Source organism: Acipenser ruthenus, chromosome 7 (assembly GCF_902713425.1).
Source record: "Acipenser ruthenus chromosome 7, fAciRut3.2 maternal haplotype, whole genome shotgun sequence".
NCBI lineage: Eukaryota > Metazoa > Chordata > Actinopteri > Acipenseriformes > Acipenseridae > Acipenser > Acipenser ruthenus.
In genome coordinates, this window is record NC_081195.1 from 35,797,588 (window position 1) to 35,818,914 (window position 21,327).

The following is a 21,327-nucleotide window of genomic DNA, read 5'->3' on the forward strand; positions in this document are numbered from 1 at the left end:
CTTTGGCTGATCCAGCCTTTGTTCCACATCTCTATTGAAATCAATTAGAGCTTGGGTGAACAGACTTATCTAAAAAAATGTGTCAAGGGCCTTATAGCCCATGACTGGCTTGTACAACATCATTTCTGGAAAATTTTAATGTTAATTGATAATTCTATTAAAAAAACATTTTGTGCTGGTCTACAGCTGTTCGTAGCACAGTACTTGGACACTGTGCTAGACAACCTGGTCCTAAGGTAGACACATGAATTAAAGCGGAGATTTTTCTCCATTGAAAGCACAGATAATGCTTTGTGTAGAGGTGTCTGCTAGAACAGGGCAGCATCTACTGTGTGTCATGCATATTCAAAGTCACAGCTTGTTTTTCACATAGAAAAATATGTTCATGTCAGGTTTCAAGAACTTAGAAGAAACCAATACCTCTTTCACACAGATGAGTTATGACGGCTCAGAACCGGCACTGATGTCATATTTTATGTCATCTGAACCGTCTCAACTCCGTTTTATCCAAAAATGTAGATAGTTTTTGACAGAACTGTATAAGTTCATCAGCATCAATTTGAAATAAAAATCAAGTTTTAGAATTTATTTTATTTTTTAAGAAAAAACAAAACCTTAACATTAAGGTAATCTCTTTATTATTCAGTGTGTATTCATAATGTTTTCGATAACACATTAATGCTGAACACAAGCCTGCTGTATTTATTTCAAGTCTAACGGAGTGCATCCCATGATGGTTTATCTGACCATGGTTTACCCAGACTCAAAATAAGTTTAAGATTGAACACGTTTAAATGCATTTAATATCTTAAAAGACGAAACATTTAGGAGATGAAACTGAATCCAAAGAGCCCTACCTTCAACAGCCTTGACTTTCTCCTCCATCTCCTGCCTCCTCTCCTCCTCCTGCAGCTTCTCCTGCTCTCTCCTCTGGACCGCCAGCACCAGCTGCCGATCCATCTCCTCGTCCCTGCGCTTCTGCTCCTCCACCTCCGCGATGGCCACCATGGTCTCCTACAACAGGACAACCAAGGAGATGGGGATAGAGGGCAGCTGCCATCCTTGCTTCCTGAATCCATTTGTGGTGTGGTGATGACTGTTTTTAAGCATGTATCAAGGACTAGTAATAAATAATTGATGTAAGCAAGAAGTCAAGTATGGTTGAGTTGGAATGACACTATATACTAGTTGGACCTACACAGGAAAGTAATTGCCCAGTCAAAAAAAAATGGTTTCTGCAGTGGTGTCAGGACTGTTATCACATTAAATACCACTGCCCAGCAACACTGCAGAAAACCCTTTTTATAGTGAACGTGCAGCCGGGATTGACCAGCTGCGAATTCCTAACGAGCAGGTAAGTGTGTCCTGGCGGAGTGTCTCACGATAAAAGGGGACCACTGACACCCCTTCAGGCTGATAAGCTAGATCATGATGGCTCTTGTTATGGAAACAGCTTTCATTTTGACTGAGGACTGTGAAAGACACGCCAGGACCACCATCCAAAAAAGGATCCCTACTAAGGACAGTGTTGTGTAGATTAGGGGACTTTCATCCTCCAAAAAGTATACGGGGGGTGTGTGAGGGTAGGTTCCTGAAATTGGAACCTCCCTTTGTAGTAGGAGCAGGCAATGTTTGGTTTTTAGCTGTATTTTCCCCCATTGTGTTTAATTTAGCATTTTTGTATTTAATGTCAGCTGACACTTCTGTTTGTGTATTCTCATCTGTCCGTGATACCATTGCTAGTACCGCCACATGGTTTACTGTGGAGTCACCCTGCAGCAGCGATATCATTGCCACCCACAGCTGCAACCAGGGTTGCGCAAACTGTAAACACTTGTAAATAAATCAAAACTTGAAGCTACATACTTAAATTGGTTGGTGGCCTTTTGGACTAAAAAGCCCTGGGCTGATTAAGTAGAATTTACTATCCAATTATACCATTGGTGATTGGATAGCGCTTTGACTGTCAAATACAAGGGTCGTCAAGGGACCAGCAGGACAACAGGAAGTGTGTGGGGTGCTTCAGGGTTAATGTTTTGCTCATGGCCGTTTTGGTTTTGGAAGCAATCTCCCTCTCTCCCTCACCTCCTCCTCCAGCAAGATGCGCTTGACAACCAGCCGCTCTGAACTCCTTATGGGGGTCGTCTGAGACAGCCTCTCCTGGCGCTGCTTCTCCTGTCGACAAACAAAAGTAAAAAAACAAGGGGGGAGGTCACGGGGGGGCAAAGTCATTGCTCACAGGCCTGTTAAACCCTTACCAATGCCTTTGATGTTCCCAGGTACCCATCCATTAGAGCAAATCTGCAATTACTCAATCCGACAGCTCGTCCAGAAAGGCTGCGGTGATGGCTTTCGACAACGCTGTAAAAACGGCAAACTGCTTCAGAGAAGGGGCCCTTTGTTTCAGCAATTTCCAAAGGGAAGCAGCTTGCTTCCTCGCTGATTTACTTATTTACTGTGGGTCAACTTGGGCCACCACTGCCTGCACATTTCAATACACTGACTACTTCTCAATACTGAAATGATGACAAGGGAGCCATAGGTTAAGAACTGGATGTGCATTAAAACATCTCTCAATACTGCAAGGAGGAGAACTTTAATGAAAACCCTATATGTGTGTGTGTGTGTGTGTGTGTGTGTGTGTGTGTGTGTCGAACTGCATTACTGGATTTGCATTTTCAAAAGTACCATACTGTAAAAGCATGAATTACAGAGTATCACAGTCTGATGGCACAGGTAATTTAGTTCCAATACATGGTAAAATCGATTCCATAGCATACCAAAAGATACTGACCAATCATCTGAAACGCACAGTTACAAAACCTGGTTTAAAAGCGCAACTGGACATTCCAACACAACGATCCAAAGCACACGTCAAAATCTACTTCAGAATGGTTAAAGAAGAATAAAATCAAAAAGTTTGTGCACAAGAGAAGTCCTCAGAATTTGAATGAACTGGAAGAATTTTGCGTTGAATAATGGTTTAAAAAAAAAAAAAAAAAAAAAAAAAAAGAATTCACTAAAGAATCATGCCAAAAGCTCATTGACAAATATCCTAATCATTTAAAAGAGGTTATTCTTGCTAAAGGTGCCTCAACTAGCTATTAATTTCAATGTTCCTTGTTAGGGTATGAATACTTTTGAATTAGCATTTTTGGAGCCAAAAAATTGCTGAAATAAATAATTGTAGACATCTATTTCTTGTAACTTGTTTTCTTCATCCACAAAAGCAAAACTTTTGTTACAAAAGATTTTTCCTAAATTTTATATATATATATATATATATATATATATATTTTAGAAATCTAACTATAAAAGGTGGTCTTTGATTGATGTTACTGTCACAACTTATGCAAACATCTCAGCCCCCATGTTCTTCTGATTGTACTCAGACACCGAAAACACTGTACCAAAACATAAACCTATGCACCTCTCAGCAATTATACAGTAAATAGTATTTTATACAACATTTAAAGTACTAATAATGATGTGCCTGGGGCTGTGTTAAGCCTTGTTTGAGAGCAGTGATATAATTCATCTTTACTTACAGGAGAAAAGTCCCATCATCAGGAGTTACACAAACAGAAAACATCAACAAATTACTATCTTAATGTACTGATCTTTGATACTAATTTCATATCAGACAAACACGTCCAATGTAGTAACAATCGCTACCCACAGCAGAGCTGGGTTCTTTAATATTCAATAGGGGATGCATTCCATCCCCCCCCTCCACCTTTGAATCTCTTGTATTGCCGTCACAATCACTTAGCTAAGTGAAGGAAAACGCTGTTGATTACTTGCAGTGTGTTCTGGGAGGCACTTTGGTTGTGCCCGAAGTGCAGAAATAAGCTGCTTCCTTTGGAAATGCTGCTAGTAATGTGCTGAGTGGAGCCTCATGGCAGGGGGGAGCTGGAGCTTACTGAAGCTCAGAAGTCATTGAGCAGAAAAGCCCTGTCTGTCTCGGAGGTCATTTTGAGCCTCTTCTGGCTACAATGCGTAGACCCACCCCTTGCACAGATATCTGGACCACTAGAGCAGCAGCTTGGGGGAGTTCTCAATTTGCTTAGGGTTTAAAAGGTTTATTTTAATAATTCAGTCAGACTGAGCCATGATCTCAGCCATCCATTTAGTGAAAAAAATAAAATAAAATGCTGTGGCCACAACGGAACCAGCCTTCAGCTAATCTCCTCCGAGGGTGTAGAATAGCTAGGAATGATGGGATCACAATACACCCAGAGCAAGTCTATTACCCCCTAACCCTCCCCCAAGAAACCCTTCCAATATCTCTCAAAGCAGCACATTTCGTCATGTGATTTAACCTGGTATTACCTTGCAAGTCCTCGTCACTGACCTTGTAGGCAATCATGCTGCTGATTTCCGGGAGGAAGTTTTCACTGATCAGTTTGTAGAGCTGCCTGTCTTTAGAAGAAGGTTTCTCTTTTATGCTCTCCGCCAGGCTGTGCCACTCCTCCTCCGTGGCACAGGCCAGTGACCAGGCCCCTCGCTCGCACTCTGCTGGGTGGAGACAGGAACACACGCCACGCATCACAAACTGCAGCCTTGAATTCTTTATTCAAACACATTTCCCAGCGTTGTTATATATGTTAAGGGGATGTACAGTTTATTAGAAGCCTCAGAACTTGTATCCAACAATCAGGAAGCTGCCTTGCAAGGCACTACCACATGAGAGATGACAGTGGAACACTCAGAATGAAAAAAAAAGAAGTTAGATATTTAAAATGTAAAGAAACCATTTACCAGTTTCTAGAATCGCAATAAAACCCCCGATTAAATTGAGCATTGCTTTGGTAGCTGATCTAGCCTGTATGGCTCTGTCACAAAGACGGCCAGAGTGGGTGGCGTCAGACCAGACAGGAATTCAAAACAAAGACAGTGGTTGATGATGAGCTGAGTGCAATGGCTGCACTCAGCGTTTATTAACAAATAAAAGGGTTGAAAACAGCACAAAACACGGGACACGGCACTTCACGCCAAAATAAACAGGTAGACAAAACGGACAGACACTAACAAACAGGGACGAACAAACACGGTGAGTGAAAACACTATTTACTTTATATTTACGTTCTTCCGTTCTTATTTTAACTCTCCTTCTCCACACTCGTTCTCCACTCACCGAACACCAACCACCAGTGAGTGAAAATGTGTCTCTATATATACTGTTGTGCTGGGATTCAATTACTAATTAATTATTCACTTGAATCCCAGCACGTGAATTAATTCTGTGCAACCCCGTGCTCGCATATTATATTTTAAATGCACGTGCGTGATGTGCAATCCCGTGCCTAAATACAAATCTATACTTTTTAAATACACGTGAAACACAGACCCGTTTATATCCCGTGTACCAATCTATACACCAACATTTACACACGCAACACGCAACACATAAATGCACACAGGGGCGGGGCGCATTGCCACAGGCTCTTAACTTCCCGACACAGACATCTACTAGACCAATATCCCCTAATGAGGGTTCTATTGCTAAACTACCAGTCGTACGCTTACCTTTGCTACATGAATCTCGAAACATGCTCTGAAAGAAGCACACGTTGGAGCCAACATGTATTTTCAGTTTAAAAAGATGGGTTTTCTAGGACCCTGAAAGAAAGCTATCAGTTTGCATGCCTTACTTTCTGGACGTGTGTTACGGTTTCACTTCCCACTAGCTAAGAACGTCAAAGTGCAGGGGAAGCAGCTAGCTGGTTAATGACAGGAAGCGGGCAATTTCAGTATCCAGGTGAAGCGATACCCGATAAGGCGGCATGCAAACAGAGCCTCCTTTAACCTAGTATGATACCAGGGATTTATTTTTGTAACAAAAAAACAATAACACATGCTTTCAAAACCGCACGCATAATGAAAATGTTCATGTGATGGAATAAAACACTTTTAAAAACTCCAGTTGTTATTTTGCTCCCCCCCCCCCCCCCCCCGGAAAGCCTTGCTGTTTTAATGTCTACGGATTAATCTCGGAGAACAAAGCTCTGAAGGTGTTCAAGCGTCACTCATGACAGCCAACACCCCTGGCTCATTTCACACTGCCCGTCATGTGCGATTCTATATACTGTACTTGAATAGTTACTCATTATCTTTTGGAAGGTATATAACCCAGTTAGCCAGTGAGGCGGCTGCTATCAAAACATCTACAGGACGACCCGGTACACTTCTTCCTCTCAAGCAAACTGAACAATTCTAACAATAGATAGTGAGGGGGTGCAAACCCTTACCAGCGCCTGTCTGCAAGCCTCCAGTGCCATTCTCTTTGTGTTCATTCACCAATTCGCTGGAAACGGGAAACAAGGCATGGTTTAAATTTACATATACTTTTGGGAAAATAAATAAAACAAATTAAAAAAATTACAGTAAAAGAAAAGGTGACCCTGAGTTTACAAACCTTTCACAGAAAAAATGTTAACTGCCTGCAAACTGTTTTCACAGCATTGAGATTTCTATGTAACTCTAGACTCATATTTAATGATTTAATTCTTGAAATGATTTAAGAATTTATACTAGATAAGCAGCACAGTTTGTCAGTAATGCCAGCATTTCATTCCCAGCAATTTGCAATATAGCTGTACTGACTTCACTTAGTAGCTGATTCTTTCAACTATTGAATGTGGAGGAAAAAAAAACACAAAAAACAGACCTTCTGCAATAAACAGGAAAACAAAAAATGAATAAAGAGAAAATTACGTCAGTCTTTTAGCTTCTAATTTTTGTTTTTTTGGTGGTCTTCCCCGTCGTTTCACTGGCTTTTCTTCAACTTTGAGTTCAGCGTCGTCACTGTTTTTGAAAAGAGGGAGGACATTTTAAATCACATGCATTTAAAAATTCCTTTGCCATCACAATATATACTTATTTTATGTTATTTATGTAGCGGGTATCCATTCTGGAATTGTCCCAATTCAGCCGTTTCAAATTTCGGTTTAATAAATACTTCCTTTTCCATTATTTTTATATAAATAGAGTGCTGTGGTCATTTCAGTCAGCATTTTAAATTGAACAATGCCAAGATGACACTAAGCTCTTCACACATTTCAGTCAAGCCTCTATTGCCAGGGAAGCCTCTAATCACACAAACATCCTTCCTCCAGGTGCTGACCTCTGCACTGCATCCCTCGAGAACAGCTCCAGCAAGGGGACTAATCTGACGATTAGAATGCAGAGTTTTCATGCACACGATGGGAGAACGAGGGGGTGGGGGAGCTACAGTAACATCTGGGACAAGGTGCTGACAATTGAGATCTTCTGCGCTATTTGGAGAGAAGCATGTGCAGAAGAGGTTTTCTGCTTCCATAGGTCAGACAGATATCTCTCAATCAGTTTGGATATTAAAGCATTTTACAGGCACTCTTATTTTTAGTGGTTGACTACAAGGGTAGCTAGTTGATGCAATACAGGGAGATTCCCCAGTGCTGTAAAATGCTCTTAAATAAAGATACAGCTTATGCCTGCAGGGCATACATTGATCACATTTATTCATAAGCAAGAGATCTTACATATCACACTTAACTTTCAACACTGCAGTCCTGCAGGAATGATAACACCACTAACCAGTGCAGACCACTCTAGTAGTATAGGAAAGATCACAAAGGGAACAGCAGACGAGTAAAACAACTGGGGTACACAGGTCACAATTACGTGTACTTTACCATAACAGCTAGATTTAAGTTCCATTACGTAATAAAACTGAACAAAGCAGCTGGTTTGGTGACTGAAACGGAGGCATAAAGAATGGGTAAAATCCTAGGGTGTTAATATCTTGCCTCTGTGCTGTCCTTCCCTTCCCTTTCGGCGGCTGTTCCTTGTACATGCGTGTTCCGTAGAAATACCAGTAGAGGGCGCCATCGCCATCTTCTCCCAAAGGCTCCACCCGCAAGCTGTCGGCATCCAGGCCCTGTGAGCAGAGGGGGGTGTTCAGAGCAGGCTGGGAAAGGAGCACCTCCAGAGCCCACACAACAGTGTTTAGACCACCTGGTCCCTTATACAATTACACCCACCCCTCGTTATATCGCCCCTCGCTATACTGCGGATTCGGATATATCGCAGTCCTGGAGTTCGCTCCTCATACTGTCTAACTGTGTATGCCTTAGCTGCAATATACATAGGCACTCAGAATTACAGTTCATTATATACAATATACAAAACAATTAAAAACAAAGCAGTAATATCGTACTGTTATCATATACACACGTACTGCACAATAACACAAAGCAAATTAAATATCTACTTGCTGAAGCGGTTTTTATTTTAGCCAACGAGGTGTTCACGTGTGGCAGTAATGCACTAGCAAAAGTCACAAGGCAGTGATGTCAGCTCCCTAGCAACAAGCCTCCTATGCTGAGAATGGATTCTTTCAATGCAGCAGGTTTGTGCATTTGAGAAAGGAGAGGAAATTAATTGGACTCAAGTTGATGAGAAGCAATTACCCTCCGCTGTATGAATTAAAACAGTGTGCTGCTTTTTATACGAAAAATGGGAAAAAAGCAGGTTGAGTAGAGGATTTACACTGGACCCTGATGCCCCCGATAAAACGAGGGGGTGGTTGTACAGTATTTGTTAGCCTATTTGTTTTTCTGTGGGTCTCTCGCTATATCACGACCCTCGATATATAGTGGATTTGTATTGGACCCCGACACCCGTGATATATCGAGTGGGTGCTGTATAATGAAGCACTGTGGTAAAAAACACAGGAAAACATTGGAAAGCCCAGAGGAGGTAGAAGTAAAAGCATATAACTAGCGGCATTCTCACCTCTGCAAGGCTAATGTCCAATACATGCAAAAATCACACCCATTCCTCTTAATGGGACCACTGAGAGATCCTTCGCTATCAATCAGTCCACATCACTAAGCGATACAACTACAGGAATCAAAACATTGAAGACACTGAAAAATCCTTCGTCGAAATGTCTGCCACCAATTTGATTTACGTTTCTTTTGGCATTTCTAAAAATGTAACAGTTACGAATGATCGACTTTTAATACAATAAGCAGCAATGAAGATGAAGCTTCAATAGAAACCCTCCGACTCTCATTGCTTACACTGGGGGTACAATGCTGTCTTCAGACTGCTTGATGACAGCAGAAGACTTATTCAATGCCCCTGGGGAAAAGACCCCATTTCCACTCCCGATTAGGTCCCATGGTAAAAGGTTAAGTGATATGTTTATTAGACTACATCAATGCAGGAAGAACCTGGAACCAGAGGACAATTAAGCCTCCCTCTGGAGGAAATACCGTTTAACACCTAATAAATAAAAAGTACAGAGAGCAAAGACAAGCAGTAGCATAACATTGTCAAAAACACTCAAGAAGTGGCTTCTGAACATCAGAGTAGGGACTCCAGCCAAGTTAGGAGTAAAGGGAGGAGAAAAACCATTATCCAGGACCGAGCTTAATGAATTATTCTAAATCCCAGAATGCCTTGTCGTTTCAGAAGAGATCTAGACGCCCATATCGCATGAAACAAACGTTTTAATAACGGTCAGAGAAATAGGCAGTCAAAAACAAGGAAAAACCTTGCCACTCTTGTGGAAGAATTGATATGGTAAATGAAGGTGGATTTTCATGAAACTCGACAGAGAACGATGTGAACTACTATAAGGAATGCAATTTGTTTGAACTCTGTCACACTTAGGCCGATTGTTTTTCAGGTTAGTGCTGCTGTTCTCTGGAAACACAAATTGCCAGTTTATATACGGTAGCGTAAATACATGGGAATGTACAGCAAGTCAATCTTGTTACTGTGTGTCAAAGGTGATCCTCTAGCCCAGAGGCTCTCAACCTATGTCACGACCCCACCTGAGGTCGCTAGGCTATTTCCACTGGGGTCGCAGTCTCGCGGGTGATATATAGCAAAAAATCGGAAACCAGAATGACAAGTTGCAATACATAAAAACAAGGACAGTTCACATTGAGATTGAGGTCCCAAACACTAGTCTGACATACTAGCCCTGACCATATACAAGTGAATGCTCTTAGAACGACATGCATACAGCTACAACTATGAAGGTAAATACCAACCCAGCTAAAATCCTTGGTAAAAAGCATGTTTGTCTCTCACATTGTGGGAATGTTGTCATGAGTTCCTCAGAGTTTGAAATCCCACTCACACAGACAAGAGTGGCTGTTGTTAGTGAAGCTAGTAGTGAGGACTGGGTTTTAGATGTAGAATATGAAAGTGGCATTAGAAAAATAAAAATGTAAAAAACAAAAAGGAATGTGAACCGGGAACAGAGAAGAAAGTTACTGATCGTTTTGCCAAACCTACAGATGCAGACTTAAATATCATTGGAAATGATCGGTTTGTGAAGTATGCAAGCGGGCTGTGAGCTTACAGTTGTAGTCAAAAAAGGGTTAGGCATAGGATGATTGAAGAAGCGTGCTTTATCCACCAAAGACGTGATAGAACCCAGAACTGTTCTACTGTAAATGAAAGCAGCTTTGTCACAATTTGTAATTATGAAAAAAAAAAGTTTTACGTTGTTAATGTATAATTGTATTACCCTACTTATAGCAAACAATATGAAATGCTAAATTGAAAATCACAAGCTCTTTTCTAAGTGTTACGCTTGAAATGTGTAATAATGAACCAATTGTTGAAATGATTGTAATAAAAGGCTCTTCATTTTTCTGTTGAATTGTTCCGACTCACTGTGGGTTCGTTAACGAATCCACAGTTTACTGTGGATTCGTTAAATCAAACAATATATCTGCCCCCACTCCCCTTCTCTTCAAAGCTACTCAGCCACTTTTAGTTAGTAGATTTGTAGATGTAATAAATCAAAAGATCAAAGGGTGACGTCACAGAAATGTTTTAAGTTAAGTTAATGTTATGCATTGACTTACTTCTGAAAGCAGCCGCTGTTTCAGTTTGTTGTTTACAGCTGCCATATTGCGCAGCTTTGCGGTGTGCTTGGTTGCTAGGCTAGACTGCTAGAAGCCAAGGCAGTATTCACCTCCTTTGTGACGTGACATCATGACAGTGAAGACGTATTGGTGTTTGCTTGTGAACTTGAATTTATAAAACGGCTGATGCGACAGCAAGGAAAAGGAAATGCTTGGACGAGTACATTCATTATGGATTCACTTTCATCCACACATCCAGCAATGAAAAGCCGCAGTTTGCCATTTGTAGCGAAATCCCCTCTGCCGAGGCAACAAAACCAAAAAAGCGTGTCTTTTGCACACTCGTCACCCTCAGTATTGCGACAAAATCAGAGGAATGTTTCAACAAGCTACTGCGGCTGGTTTGTTTCATTTTTTTGAAGAGCATGGTGTGGAGTTGGGAAATGTGTGTGGTCTGTTCCGATGGATCTCCTGCAATGCTCCATATGCGGCTTCCAGAATTGGGGCCCATTGCATGATACACGGACAGGCATGAGCTACAAAGACACTGCCTTCTTGTCTGCGAGAAATGTTGGATTCAGTGATCAGTGCTGTGAGCTTTTATCAAAGCGCTACCTCTTTTGCCAGATTTGTAAAGAAATTGATGCTTCTTATGAAGTCCTCCTCCCTCATGGCAATCCAAGGGCAAAACATTGAAGCTTGTCTTTGATCTGCGAGCTAAGATGAATGAGTTTTTCGATTAAAAAAAAGCTACAGGCAACTTTTAGCGATCAGAAACAGCTTCTCGGGATGGAGTACCTAGTGGATAGGTTTGCACTCTTAAACAAATGTAACCTGTCACTCCAAGTACCCGATGCCACAGTCCTTGACCTTGTGGAGGAGAAGTTTCGGCAACAAAAACTGGAAGCCAAGAAGCTATCCGTGTGTCCAACACTCATGGCACACCAGGAAAAAAAAGTGGTGCCGACTGGGAGTTGGATGAATTTTTCCAGGACAAAGAACACTTGCAGAAACTCGGTGCAGAGCTTTCCCAGTACTTTCCAGCTATGCCGGGACACCATTTGCCCAGGGAAGGAACTCTTTAAATCGTAAAACGTCAAATTCCTCAATAGTGGCACAGCTAAAACTCTGTTTTCATCAATGCCCCAAAGTCAGTCAGCACATACCGTTCAGCAGTAGCTGGTTACGAAGAAGCAGCTGCCAGTTGAGATACTGGATGTAATAGCTTATTATAATTAATACATTAAGGACCCAACATCAAAATACTCCTGTTAAACAGTCTTGCGTTGTGAACCTTGTGAAGCTGTCATTGTACACTCCCAACCTGTGTAGTATTATGGATATGTCGGTCTGCATGTGAACGTGCAATCAAAGTGGAATATTTAATTCCACTTGCATGTAAACACATCATGAAGAAATTTGGGGTACTCCTATTCAAAATACTGAAGTCTTGCATGCAAACACACAGATTCAAAACAGCTACAAAACAACCCCCCAGCTCTGCCAAAGCCAGCAGCAGAGGAGTTTCGAGCGATACCTTTAACAGATCAAAGACGTCGGCAGCGTCCAGTCTGTAGTCGCAGAGCCGGTGAAGGAGCTCCACCTGCGTGCGGAGGGGCAGCTCCTGGAACACAGCCTGCTTCAGTGGGTTGGGCTTCCCTTCCTCCAGCTCCCATCGGTAACTGATGATGTCTTCCAAGTACCGCTGAAACGTCGCGTACCTGGAGAAACAGCAAAAGAGATCCCATAATGAATTCCGTAATTAAACAAACAAACAAACAGACATTTACTTCCTCACATACTTTCACTGTACAATCAATCAAGCAATACTTTATTTATATAGCACCTTTCTTACAAAAAGTATATCAGAGCGCTCGCTGTACAGGACAAAACAGAAGAAAATCAAAATACAATTCATGTGCATAGAAATTTAAAAAAAAAACATTTTAGAACTCAGTTTAAAAAAGCCAATATTAAAAACAGAAGAAAATCCAATAGAATACTAGTGGTGCAATCGGCACCCTAATTTCGTATTCGATTATCTTATAGGCATTTATCAACAATAAATCAATGCATTGCCGTTTTATTTTTCAAAATTAAAAACAAACATTTGTTTAACAGAAGATAAAAAAAGAAATACAAAAAGGACTTTAGTGTTTAACAACTGGAAAGAATATGCGTGCGTCCGCATCGGATGTCCCTAACACAAGAACCGCCACGGTTATACTCATATCTAAAACCACCGCAGGCAGTGATTATGACGGTTACATTTTAAACATCAGTATTAAAATGAAAGACAAACTATCAGATACAACTCAAAAGTTTTATTCAAGCACCTCATATCAAACATCTGCACAGTCGAAACACCGTATGGAGTACAATCTGTATGAACAATTAAAAGATCTAAAAGCTCTCTCTCCTCCTTTTTGTGTACACTTGTGGGAGGCACAAAAGGCCTGCATCAGCTGATCTTAAACCACGAGAAGGTATATATGTGACTAGAAGCTCCTTTATATAATCTGGTGCCAGACCTTTAAGTGCTTTATAAGTCAGAAGTAAAATTTTAAAATCAACTCTAAACTTCACTGGGAGCCAGTGCAGTGAAGCCAGCACAGGAGTTATATGGTCTCTCTTTTTCGTTCTGCAGTGAAGCCTAGCAGCTGCATTGTCTATCAGCTGCAGTGAAGCCTAGCAGCTGCATTGTGCATCAGCTGCAGTGAAGCCTAGCAGCTGCATTGTGTATCAGCTGCAGTGAAGCCTAGCAGCTGCATTGTGTATCAGCTGCAGTGAAGCCTAGCAGCTGCATTGGGTAACAGCTGCAGTGAAGCCTAGCAGCTGCATTCTGCATCAGCTGCAGTGAAGCCTAGCAGCTGCATTGGGTATCAGCTGCAGGTGATTTATGGCATGACCCGCAAGCTCAGCTAATAGAGCATTGCAATAGTCAAGTCAGGAAGACACAAAAGTATGAATTAGTTTTTCAGCATCAGACCCAAACATTGGGTCTTTCAACAAGCATGTTAGTAACTAACACCCTCCTCAAATAAACAGTCGGTGCGGTCAGTGTCATGAAAAATGGTATCACCATAATGCATGCTCTATTTAATTCAAAATAATGTCCACTCAACACTGGAATACAAGGGGCTAATCCGTTAATGTTACTGGGCTGCATTCAGCAGTTTATGCATATTGTAATAAAAAAAATATATACTGTACTATATATATATATATATATATATATATATAATGTATTATTATTATTATTAATATAAATATATAAGTAGTTGTCATGCCGTCAAAAACCTATAAATACCTCCAATGTTTTGATTCAAACACAGGCTCCCTTGAGAAAGATATGTACAACATATCAAAACGTTGGGCAGCTGGCTCTTTGAGCTAAAATATATATATATATATATATATGTATATTTTTTTTTTACCCTATTCGTGTTGATTTGTACCAGTTGGGGGTCAAAGAAAAGTCCCCCAAAAAGTTGTTTAAATCCGTGACAGTCAACCAAAAAAGATATCCCTGTCCACAGAAGTTTAGTAACAAGTCCATTGTCCATGGATTATATTTGAATTGTGTTAAGGATCACGATGGTGTCCACATTTTGCTTTAATTTAAGCAATGACTGGCACTTGCTTACAATCTGCTCAACATTAATCAATAATCAGGAAGTGGAAGCTGCATCACACCACCCAGGCACTGCCAAGAAAAGGCCGTCCCTCAAAACTCAGCGTTCAAACAAGAAGGAGACTTGTGAGAGAGGCCACAGAGAGGCCAACAATCACTTTGAAGGAGCTACAGAGTTCAATGGCTGGGAGTGGAGTAATGGTGCACCAGTCAACCATATCAAGAGCTCTGCATAACACTGGCCTGTATGGGAGGGTGGCAAGAAAGAAGCTGTTACTCAAAAAGTACCATCTGAAAGCACGTCTGAAGTTTGCCAGAAAGCATGAGTGTGACCCAGCTGCGATGTGGGAAAAGGTTTTGTGGTCAGATGAGACCAAGATAGAGCTTTTTGGCCAAAACACAAAGCGTTATGTGTGGCGCAAACCTAACACTGCCCATGCCTCAAGACCCACCATCCCTACAGTGAAGTAAGGTGGTGGCAGCATCATGCTGTGGGGATGCTTCTCATCAGCAGGGACTGGGCATTTTGTTAAAACTGAAGGAAGAATTGATGGAGCAAAATACAGGGAAATACTGCAAGAGAACCTGCTTCAGTCCGCTAAAAAACTGAAGCTTGGGAGGAAATTCACCTTTCAGCAGGACAATGATCCCAAGCACAAGGCCAAAGCAACATTGGAGTGGCTCAAGAACAGAAAGGTGAATGTCCTACAGTGGCCCAGTCAAAGTCCTGATCTCAATCCCATTGAGAATCTGTGGCACTATTTGAAAATTGCGGTCCACAAGCGTCGTCCAACCAACCTGAACCTGGAGCAAATCTGCCAAGAAGAATGGGCCAAAATCACTCCGACACTGTGTGCAAAGCTGGTACATACTTACCCCAAAAGACTTAAAGCTGTTATTGCAGCGAAAGGTGGCTCTACCAAATGTTAATGTGTGGGGGTTGAATACTTATGCAAGCAAGATATTTCAGTTTTTTATTTTTCTTAAAAATATTTCCCAACATAGAACCAATGTCACCTTACAATAATTGATTTTGAGTTTCAGTGTTTTAAAATAAAATATCAAACAGAACAAAATTTCAATGTACCATTTGTAATTCAGTAATATGAGAGAATTGGTCAGGGGTCTGAATACTTTTGCAAGGTACTGTATATCTTGTGCATGTATACACCGGTAAACGGGTCACTTAAAACAAAAAATAATATAGTAATTAAAAAACAGCAGATTTGATTGAGCTGCTGAGGAAGAGATGGTTTAGAGATTGGATAATGCAATGTATTCCTTGAGTGAGACAACGGCCTGATTGCGTACCAGGAGAGAAACATTCTCTCTTCCAATCTCTAACCATGTTATAATTTGTTAATACAGCATGTCTTTGCGATTCTCTAGAGGAAAGTATATCTGGAAATCAGCTAGTCAGTTAGTTAGGTTATGGTCGGCATAATGGATACATTTTATTCATACCTATTGTTGATACTCAAGGATGTAACATGATATTGGGTACATTTATCAGCACACATATAGAAAGAAAGATACATAAAATAGATTAAGTGCAAACCTTTAAAAACACCTGAACAACAGTTTTAGCCATGATACCCAATGTACGGTATCCCAGTGTGTGGGATCAGACAGAGAGGGCTTTGCCTCAATGAGGCTATCCCTTCTTCTTGGGCGTGACTCTTGCCCACAGGAAAGGGTTAACACACATCACAAAAGGGTCATCATGTCGAAAGAGCACTGAGCACTCCAGCGCAGCTGCAAACGAGCAGCCCTGCTCCTCCTTCTCCGAGCACTCCAGCACAGCTGCAAACCAGCAGCCCTGCTCCTCCTCCTCCGAGCACTCCAGCACAGCTGCAAACCAGCAGCCCTGCTCCTCCTCCTCCTCCTCCTCCACTGAGCACTCCAGCGCAGCTGCAAACCAGCAGCCCTGCTCCTCCTCCTCCTCTGAGCACTCCAGCGCAGCTGCAAACCAGCAGCCCTGCTCCTCCTCCTCCTCCTCCTCCTCCTCCGAGCACTCTAGCGCAGCTGCAAACCAGCAGCCCTGCTCCTCCTCCTCCTCTGAGCACTCCAGCGCAGCTGCAAACCAGCAGCCCTGCTCCTCCTCCTCTGAGCACTCCAGCGCAGCTGCAAACCAGCAGCCCTGCTCCTCCTCCTCCTCTGAGCACTCCAGCGCAGCTGCAAACCAGCAGCCCTGCTCCTCCTCCACTGAGCACTTCAGCGCAGCTGCAAACCAGCAGCCCTGCTCCTCCTCCTCCTCCACTGAGCACTCCAGCGCAGCTGCAAACCAGCAGCCCTGCTCCTCCTCCACTGAGCACTCCAGCGCAGCTGCAAACCAGCAGCCCTGCTCCTCCTCCACTGAGCACTCCAGCGCAGCTGCAAACCAGCAGCCCTGCTCCTCCTCCTCCTCCTCCTCCGAGCACTCTAGCGCAGCTGCAAACCAGCAGCCCTGCTCCTCCTCCTCCTCCTCCTCCTCCTCCTCCTCCTCCGAGCACTCTAGCGCAGCTGCAAACCAGCAGCCCTGCTCCTCCTCCTCCTCCTCCTCCACTGAGCACTCCAGCGCAGCTGCAAACCAGCAGCCCTGCTCCTCCTCCTCCTCTGAGCACTCCAGCGCAGCTGCAAACCAGCAGCCCTGCTCCTCCTCCACTGAGCACTCCAGCGCAGCTGCAAACCAGCAGCCCTGCTCCTCCTCCACTGAGCACTCCAGCGCAGCTGCAAACCAGCAGCCCTGCTCCTCCTCCTCCTCCTCCGAGCACTCTAGCGCAGCTGCAAACCAGCAGCCCTGCTCCTCCTCCTCCTCCTCCACTGAGCACTCCAGTGCAGCTGCAAACCAGCAGCCCTGCTCCTCCTCCTCCTCCACTGAGCACTCCAGCGCAGCTGCAAACCAGCAGCCCTGCTCCTCCTCCTCTGAGCGCTTCATTCTTTAAAGATGAAAAGAGAACTTCTTTGAACAATGGAGGATCAGGGCAGCCCCCGGGTGCCCAGAGCTGTCTAACCCAATAAAGGACCACATCCTGCTACCGCCTGTCCAAGTGCAGAAAGGGGATCGTTTATTTCAGTGAAGACCCAGAAGAGGACGACACGTTTTGCTGTGATGTAAGTCAACCCTTTCCTTGCAGTCATGAGAGGCTTCCCCCGGGGGAGCCTCTCATGACAGCCACAAGAGTAGTTCCTGTAGCTCATTAGGGAGGCAGATTTCAAAACAGGGCACACTAGACTACTGTCAGAGGCCATCCGATGAACCACACAAGTTTTTCAGGATTTTATTGGGGTTGAAATATTTCAACAACTTATGAGACACAAGCCTCAGGGCTTAATTTACTAAACGTTTCAAACATTGTGTCCTTAATACAAGTATCTTAGTAGCAAACATCCTCCACACTGGCTGTAAAATAGACAAATCAAAACACTAGACCACCATCACCATACAAGCCATGTTAAATTAAGAAAATGTGCAACACAAACAGACCTCCATACACCCCCCACTTTATGATACTCGCATAACCGGAGCTAAAAAATTCCTTAACCTAGTTTCATTACAATAGGTTATAGGATAGAAAAGATTTGAGAGAGAATATAAAAAAAAAAAACACACCACCACCACACACAGAAGTAGAGATGAACTAGCCGAGGCTACAAGCCTACGAGTGTCGATATAACCAGCACAAATGCTTGGTGCTTTACAGGCAACAGAATACAGAATCAAACTCTAATCTTAAACTTCTATTTAGTCCCCGGCTTCAAAAACAGATCTGCTGTATTTGCCAGGTGTTTTTATGTTTATAAACTCAGCCCCATTTGTTTCGGTGCGCCAACTTTACGTGCATATTACTCAGGCAATGTAAAAGCCACCTACGTGGTTCAGGGCTTGTTTAAAAGTATAGACCTGATGCTTTCCAATGACATATTCAGTGTTTGTAAGCAGTACTCCTAGCCGGGGCTATGATCACGTGAAGGTAAGCCACTCATCATGTGAAAGGGTTCACTGTATAGGTTTCGTTTTGTGTTGATTCCTTCATCATTTTAGCAGCTAGACAGAAAGGGGCGGTATCGTTGGAAAGCTTAGAATCTCAGCAATAATCGCAGAGAGAGCGAGAGACAAAGAAAGAGAGCGAGAGAGAGAGAGAGAGAGAGCACGAGAGAGAGAGAGCGCGAGAGAGAGAAAGAGAAAGAGAGCGCATGAGAGAGAGCGCGCGCGAGAGAGAAACGAGAGTTTTATCCACATGGCACAGCAAGTAATGGGACATGGCCTGAGCATGTAAAATTGTAAATAGTTATCTTCAGGTGTTCCATTTTCTGTTTTGTTCTAAAAAAAAAAAAGTTGTGATTATGCTCAGTTGGTAAAAGTGCTAATAAAACAGTTGTTTTTCACACAATTTGCTTCATTTTTCCCCCTATGTTGATTTCATATTGAAGTTCAATGGTGCAGTGATTTTTTTTAGCCATCTAGGATTTTAAAATACAGCAGTGACTAAACATGATTTTTTTGGAAAAAGTGTTTTTTTTTTTTTTTTTAAACATATATTCTCATCTCATATAGTACCACATATAGTATGCCTGATCCTGTTGCAACTTACATAATATGAAAAGCACATTTTGTGGCCTTTCATTTGATATGTTAGATGCATGCAGCACAGACTACCCAGTAGTTACACATACATAAATGAAAACAGTGAAAAACAGGCGGAAATAGTGATGAGTGAATTCTGCCGAGCTACTTGAACAACTGATTTTAGATTTTAACCGAATTTGTACTTAAAAAGGGAATTCCAAGAGGCTGTGCAGGTCTGATTTCTCAAGTAGGGGACGTCACCCTTAAGAATAAAGCACGACTCAAACTCAATATGAAACTTCACATTTTCTTCGGGATATGTGGTGGCATACAACAGTTTTAAACAAACAGGCCTACTTAACCGATTGTCCATTGATGAGCCACTTTGACAAATGGCTCCATAAGAGAAGTCTTTGTCTGTCTGTTAATACAAGTGAACCGCAGTTTGGGCCACCTATTCGGTATCTGTTTTAGCAGGATTACAGCAGCAGTGTTTCCACACTCTCCCATACACTAGATGGGAACACCCGTTAGCGTGAGGCACAGTGGCCTGGTTTGAGAAAAAGCTACTCAACAGCAGTGTCGTTATAGGGGTTCGTTATACTGGCAAACCTGTCAGAGATTAATACAGAGGATGATTCAAAGGGAAGAGAAGCATTATGTTTGGACACTTACAGCTTCCGGTCAATAATGAGTGAAGTAAGCAGCCATTTTTATTTTGGTTTATTAGCCATTTATGTCTTGTTAACTGTTGAGGCACTCAGGAGACACACAGCCTACGGATATATTTGATAAACATATTGAAATAGATACAATAGAATACACAGAGATACAGTATTTATGACCAATGAATACCGCATCACACCTTACAGGAGTGCATACAAACGGAATAAAAGACTGTTGAACCACAGGATTTGACGTGCTTGCTGAAACTGTTAGCATGTACCCTGGCAGGTAAATGAACCCCCAACACACACAGCAGGATTTTAACCTGTGACCTTGAAGTCAAAAGGGAGACGAGTTAATTACTGAGCCACCAGCAACAACAAGAGCCATTAATAAATCAAGCCAAGAGGTTCTTTAAATGCAATTCACAGTGGGGAACAAAAAAAAAGCAGAGATAGTTTAAAAACACATGCACCAAAATGAGACCGGGTCGCATGATGCACACCTGCCATTTTCCAATGCTCAACTCAGAGCTTGATTGATCAGTATTCTAAATCAGTATTGTAGATTAAGTTTTGATTCTTATCCAATTTTCAAAAATCACCATATTGCATTGAGTCAATAGATTTTAGATTAAAACTCTGGCTAAAAATGTTCAAGGGTTTAGAAATCCAATTCATTTCTTAGCATGATTTGCAGATCATCAAGGGAGGGCAAAGTGACCACTTCCAGTCTGGGGGGGGATAATACATTGACAATCTAAACATTAAAATTATTGCAAAAAAAAAACAAAAAAACACACCAACAACTGTCATCTGCCATTCATTTTGCAAAGCGCTGTATTCGACTCATGAAGCACATGGAGTGGTTCTCATGAGAGGAACAGGGCAGCAGTGCTGACTGCTAGCAGGCAGTGTGTAGGCAGGAACCCTGTGACTTTCCACACACAGCTCCCCCATGCACCTCATTCATCCTGACCTGAACTACAGTCCCTGCTGTTCAGGGCTGGGCCTCATCCGAGCTGAGCCTACCACTCACAGGGGGGGGACTAACCTTAACCCTCCACTTGTTTGCAACATACACACAAAGGATCACAGATTATATCATTACATTACATTACATGCTCAAGTAGTTACAATGACAGTCCAATTGAGCTCGAATATAGCCCAGGGCTAAATTGAGCATTCCCTTTGCATGTATTTGGTGGAGGAAAACTGGACATACAACAGAAGGGACAGCGCTCTGCAAATGTGTTACTCACGTGATATCTGTGCGCTGATAGCAGCCCTGAAGAAGACAAGAGATGAGATCAAACAGAAAGTCAATGTCCTGGTTGTGAAGAGCATCTTCAAGTTCCTAATGGAGAGAGAGAAAATATTCATTTAAATGCATCTCCAAACAATTCTCAATGCATCTTTACTTATTGATTTAAAAGAAAGAAAATGCTTTTTCATCTGAACTGCAGTAGCCTATTGATTCCACACACACTTCTGTGTGGTTTTCACCTGCTGGACAAAGCCAGGTCTCCGCGGTCCATACAGTACCCGCCTGAACCTCTACTGTATGATGCGCCACATAAACAAAAACGTGGATATTCTCTCTGT

The 21,327-nt window shown here is 42.4% G+C and overlaps 1 protein-coding gene across 3 annotated transcripts in view; it reads right to left on the bottom strand.

Annotated features, from left to right (window-relative positions):
- Nucleotides 1-21,327, bottom strand: part of LOC117414553 (chromatin remodeling regulator CECR2-like) — a 69,648-nt gene that overhangs the window by 21,576 nt on the left and 26,745 nt on the right. For 2 of the 3 annotated variants that reach the window (XM_059026838.1, XM_059026837.1), the window contains exons 2-9: nucleotides 20,985-21,079; nucleotides 12,412-12,595; nucleotides 7,791-7,921; nucleotides 6,718-6,807; nucleotides 6,252-6,307; nucleotides 4,355-4,518; nucleotides 2,086-2,175; nucleotides 858-1,014 (exon numbers count right to left, since the gene is read on the bottom strand). In XM_059026838.1, the coding sequence (XP_058882821.1) occupies nucleotides 858-1,014; nucleotides 2,086-2,175; nucleotides 4,355-4,518; nucleotides 6,252-6,307; nucleotides 6,718-6,807; nucleotides 7,791-7,921; nucleotides 12,412-12,595; nucleotides 20,985-21,079 (967 nt within the window). The remainder of the gene's footprint in view (nucleotides 1-857; nucleotides 1,015-2,085; nucleotides 2,176-4,354; nucleotides 4,519-6,251; nucleotides 6,308-6,717; nucleotides 6,808-7,790; nucleotides 7,922-12,411; nucleotides 12,596-20,984; nucleotides 21,080-21,327) is intronic. The other variant, XM_059026839.1, reaches the window with a different exon arrangement.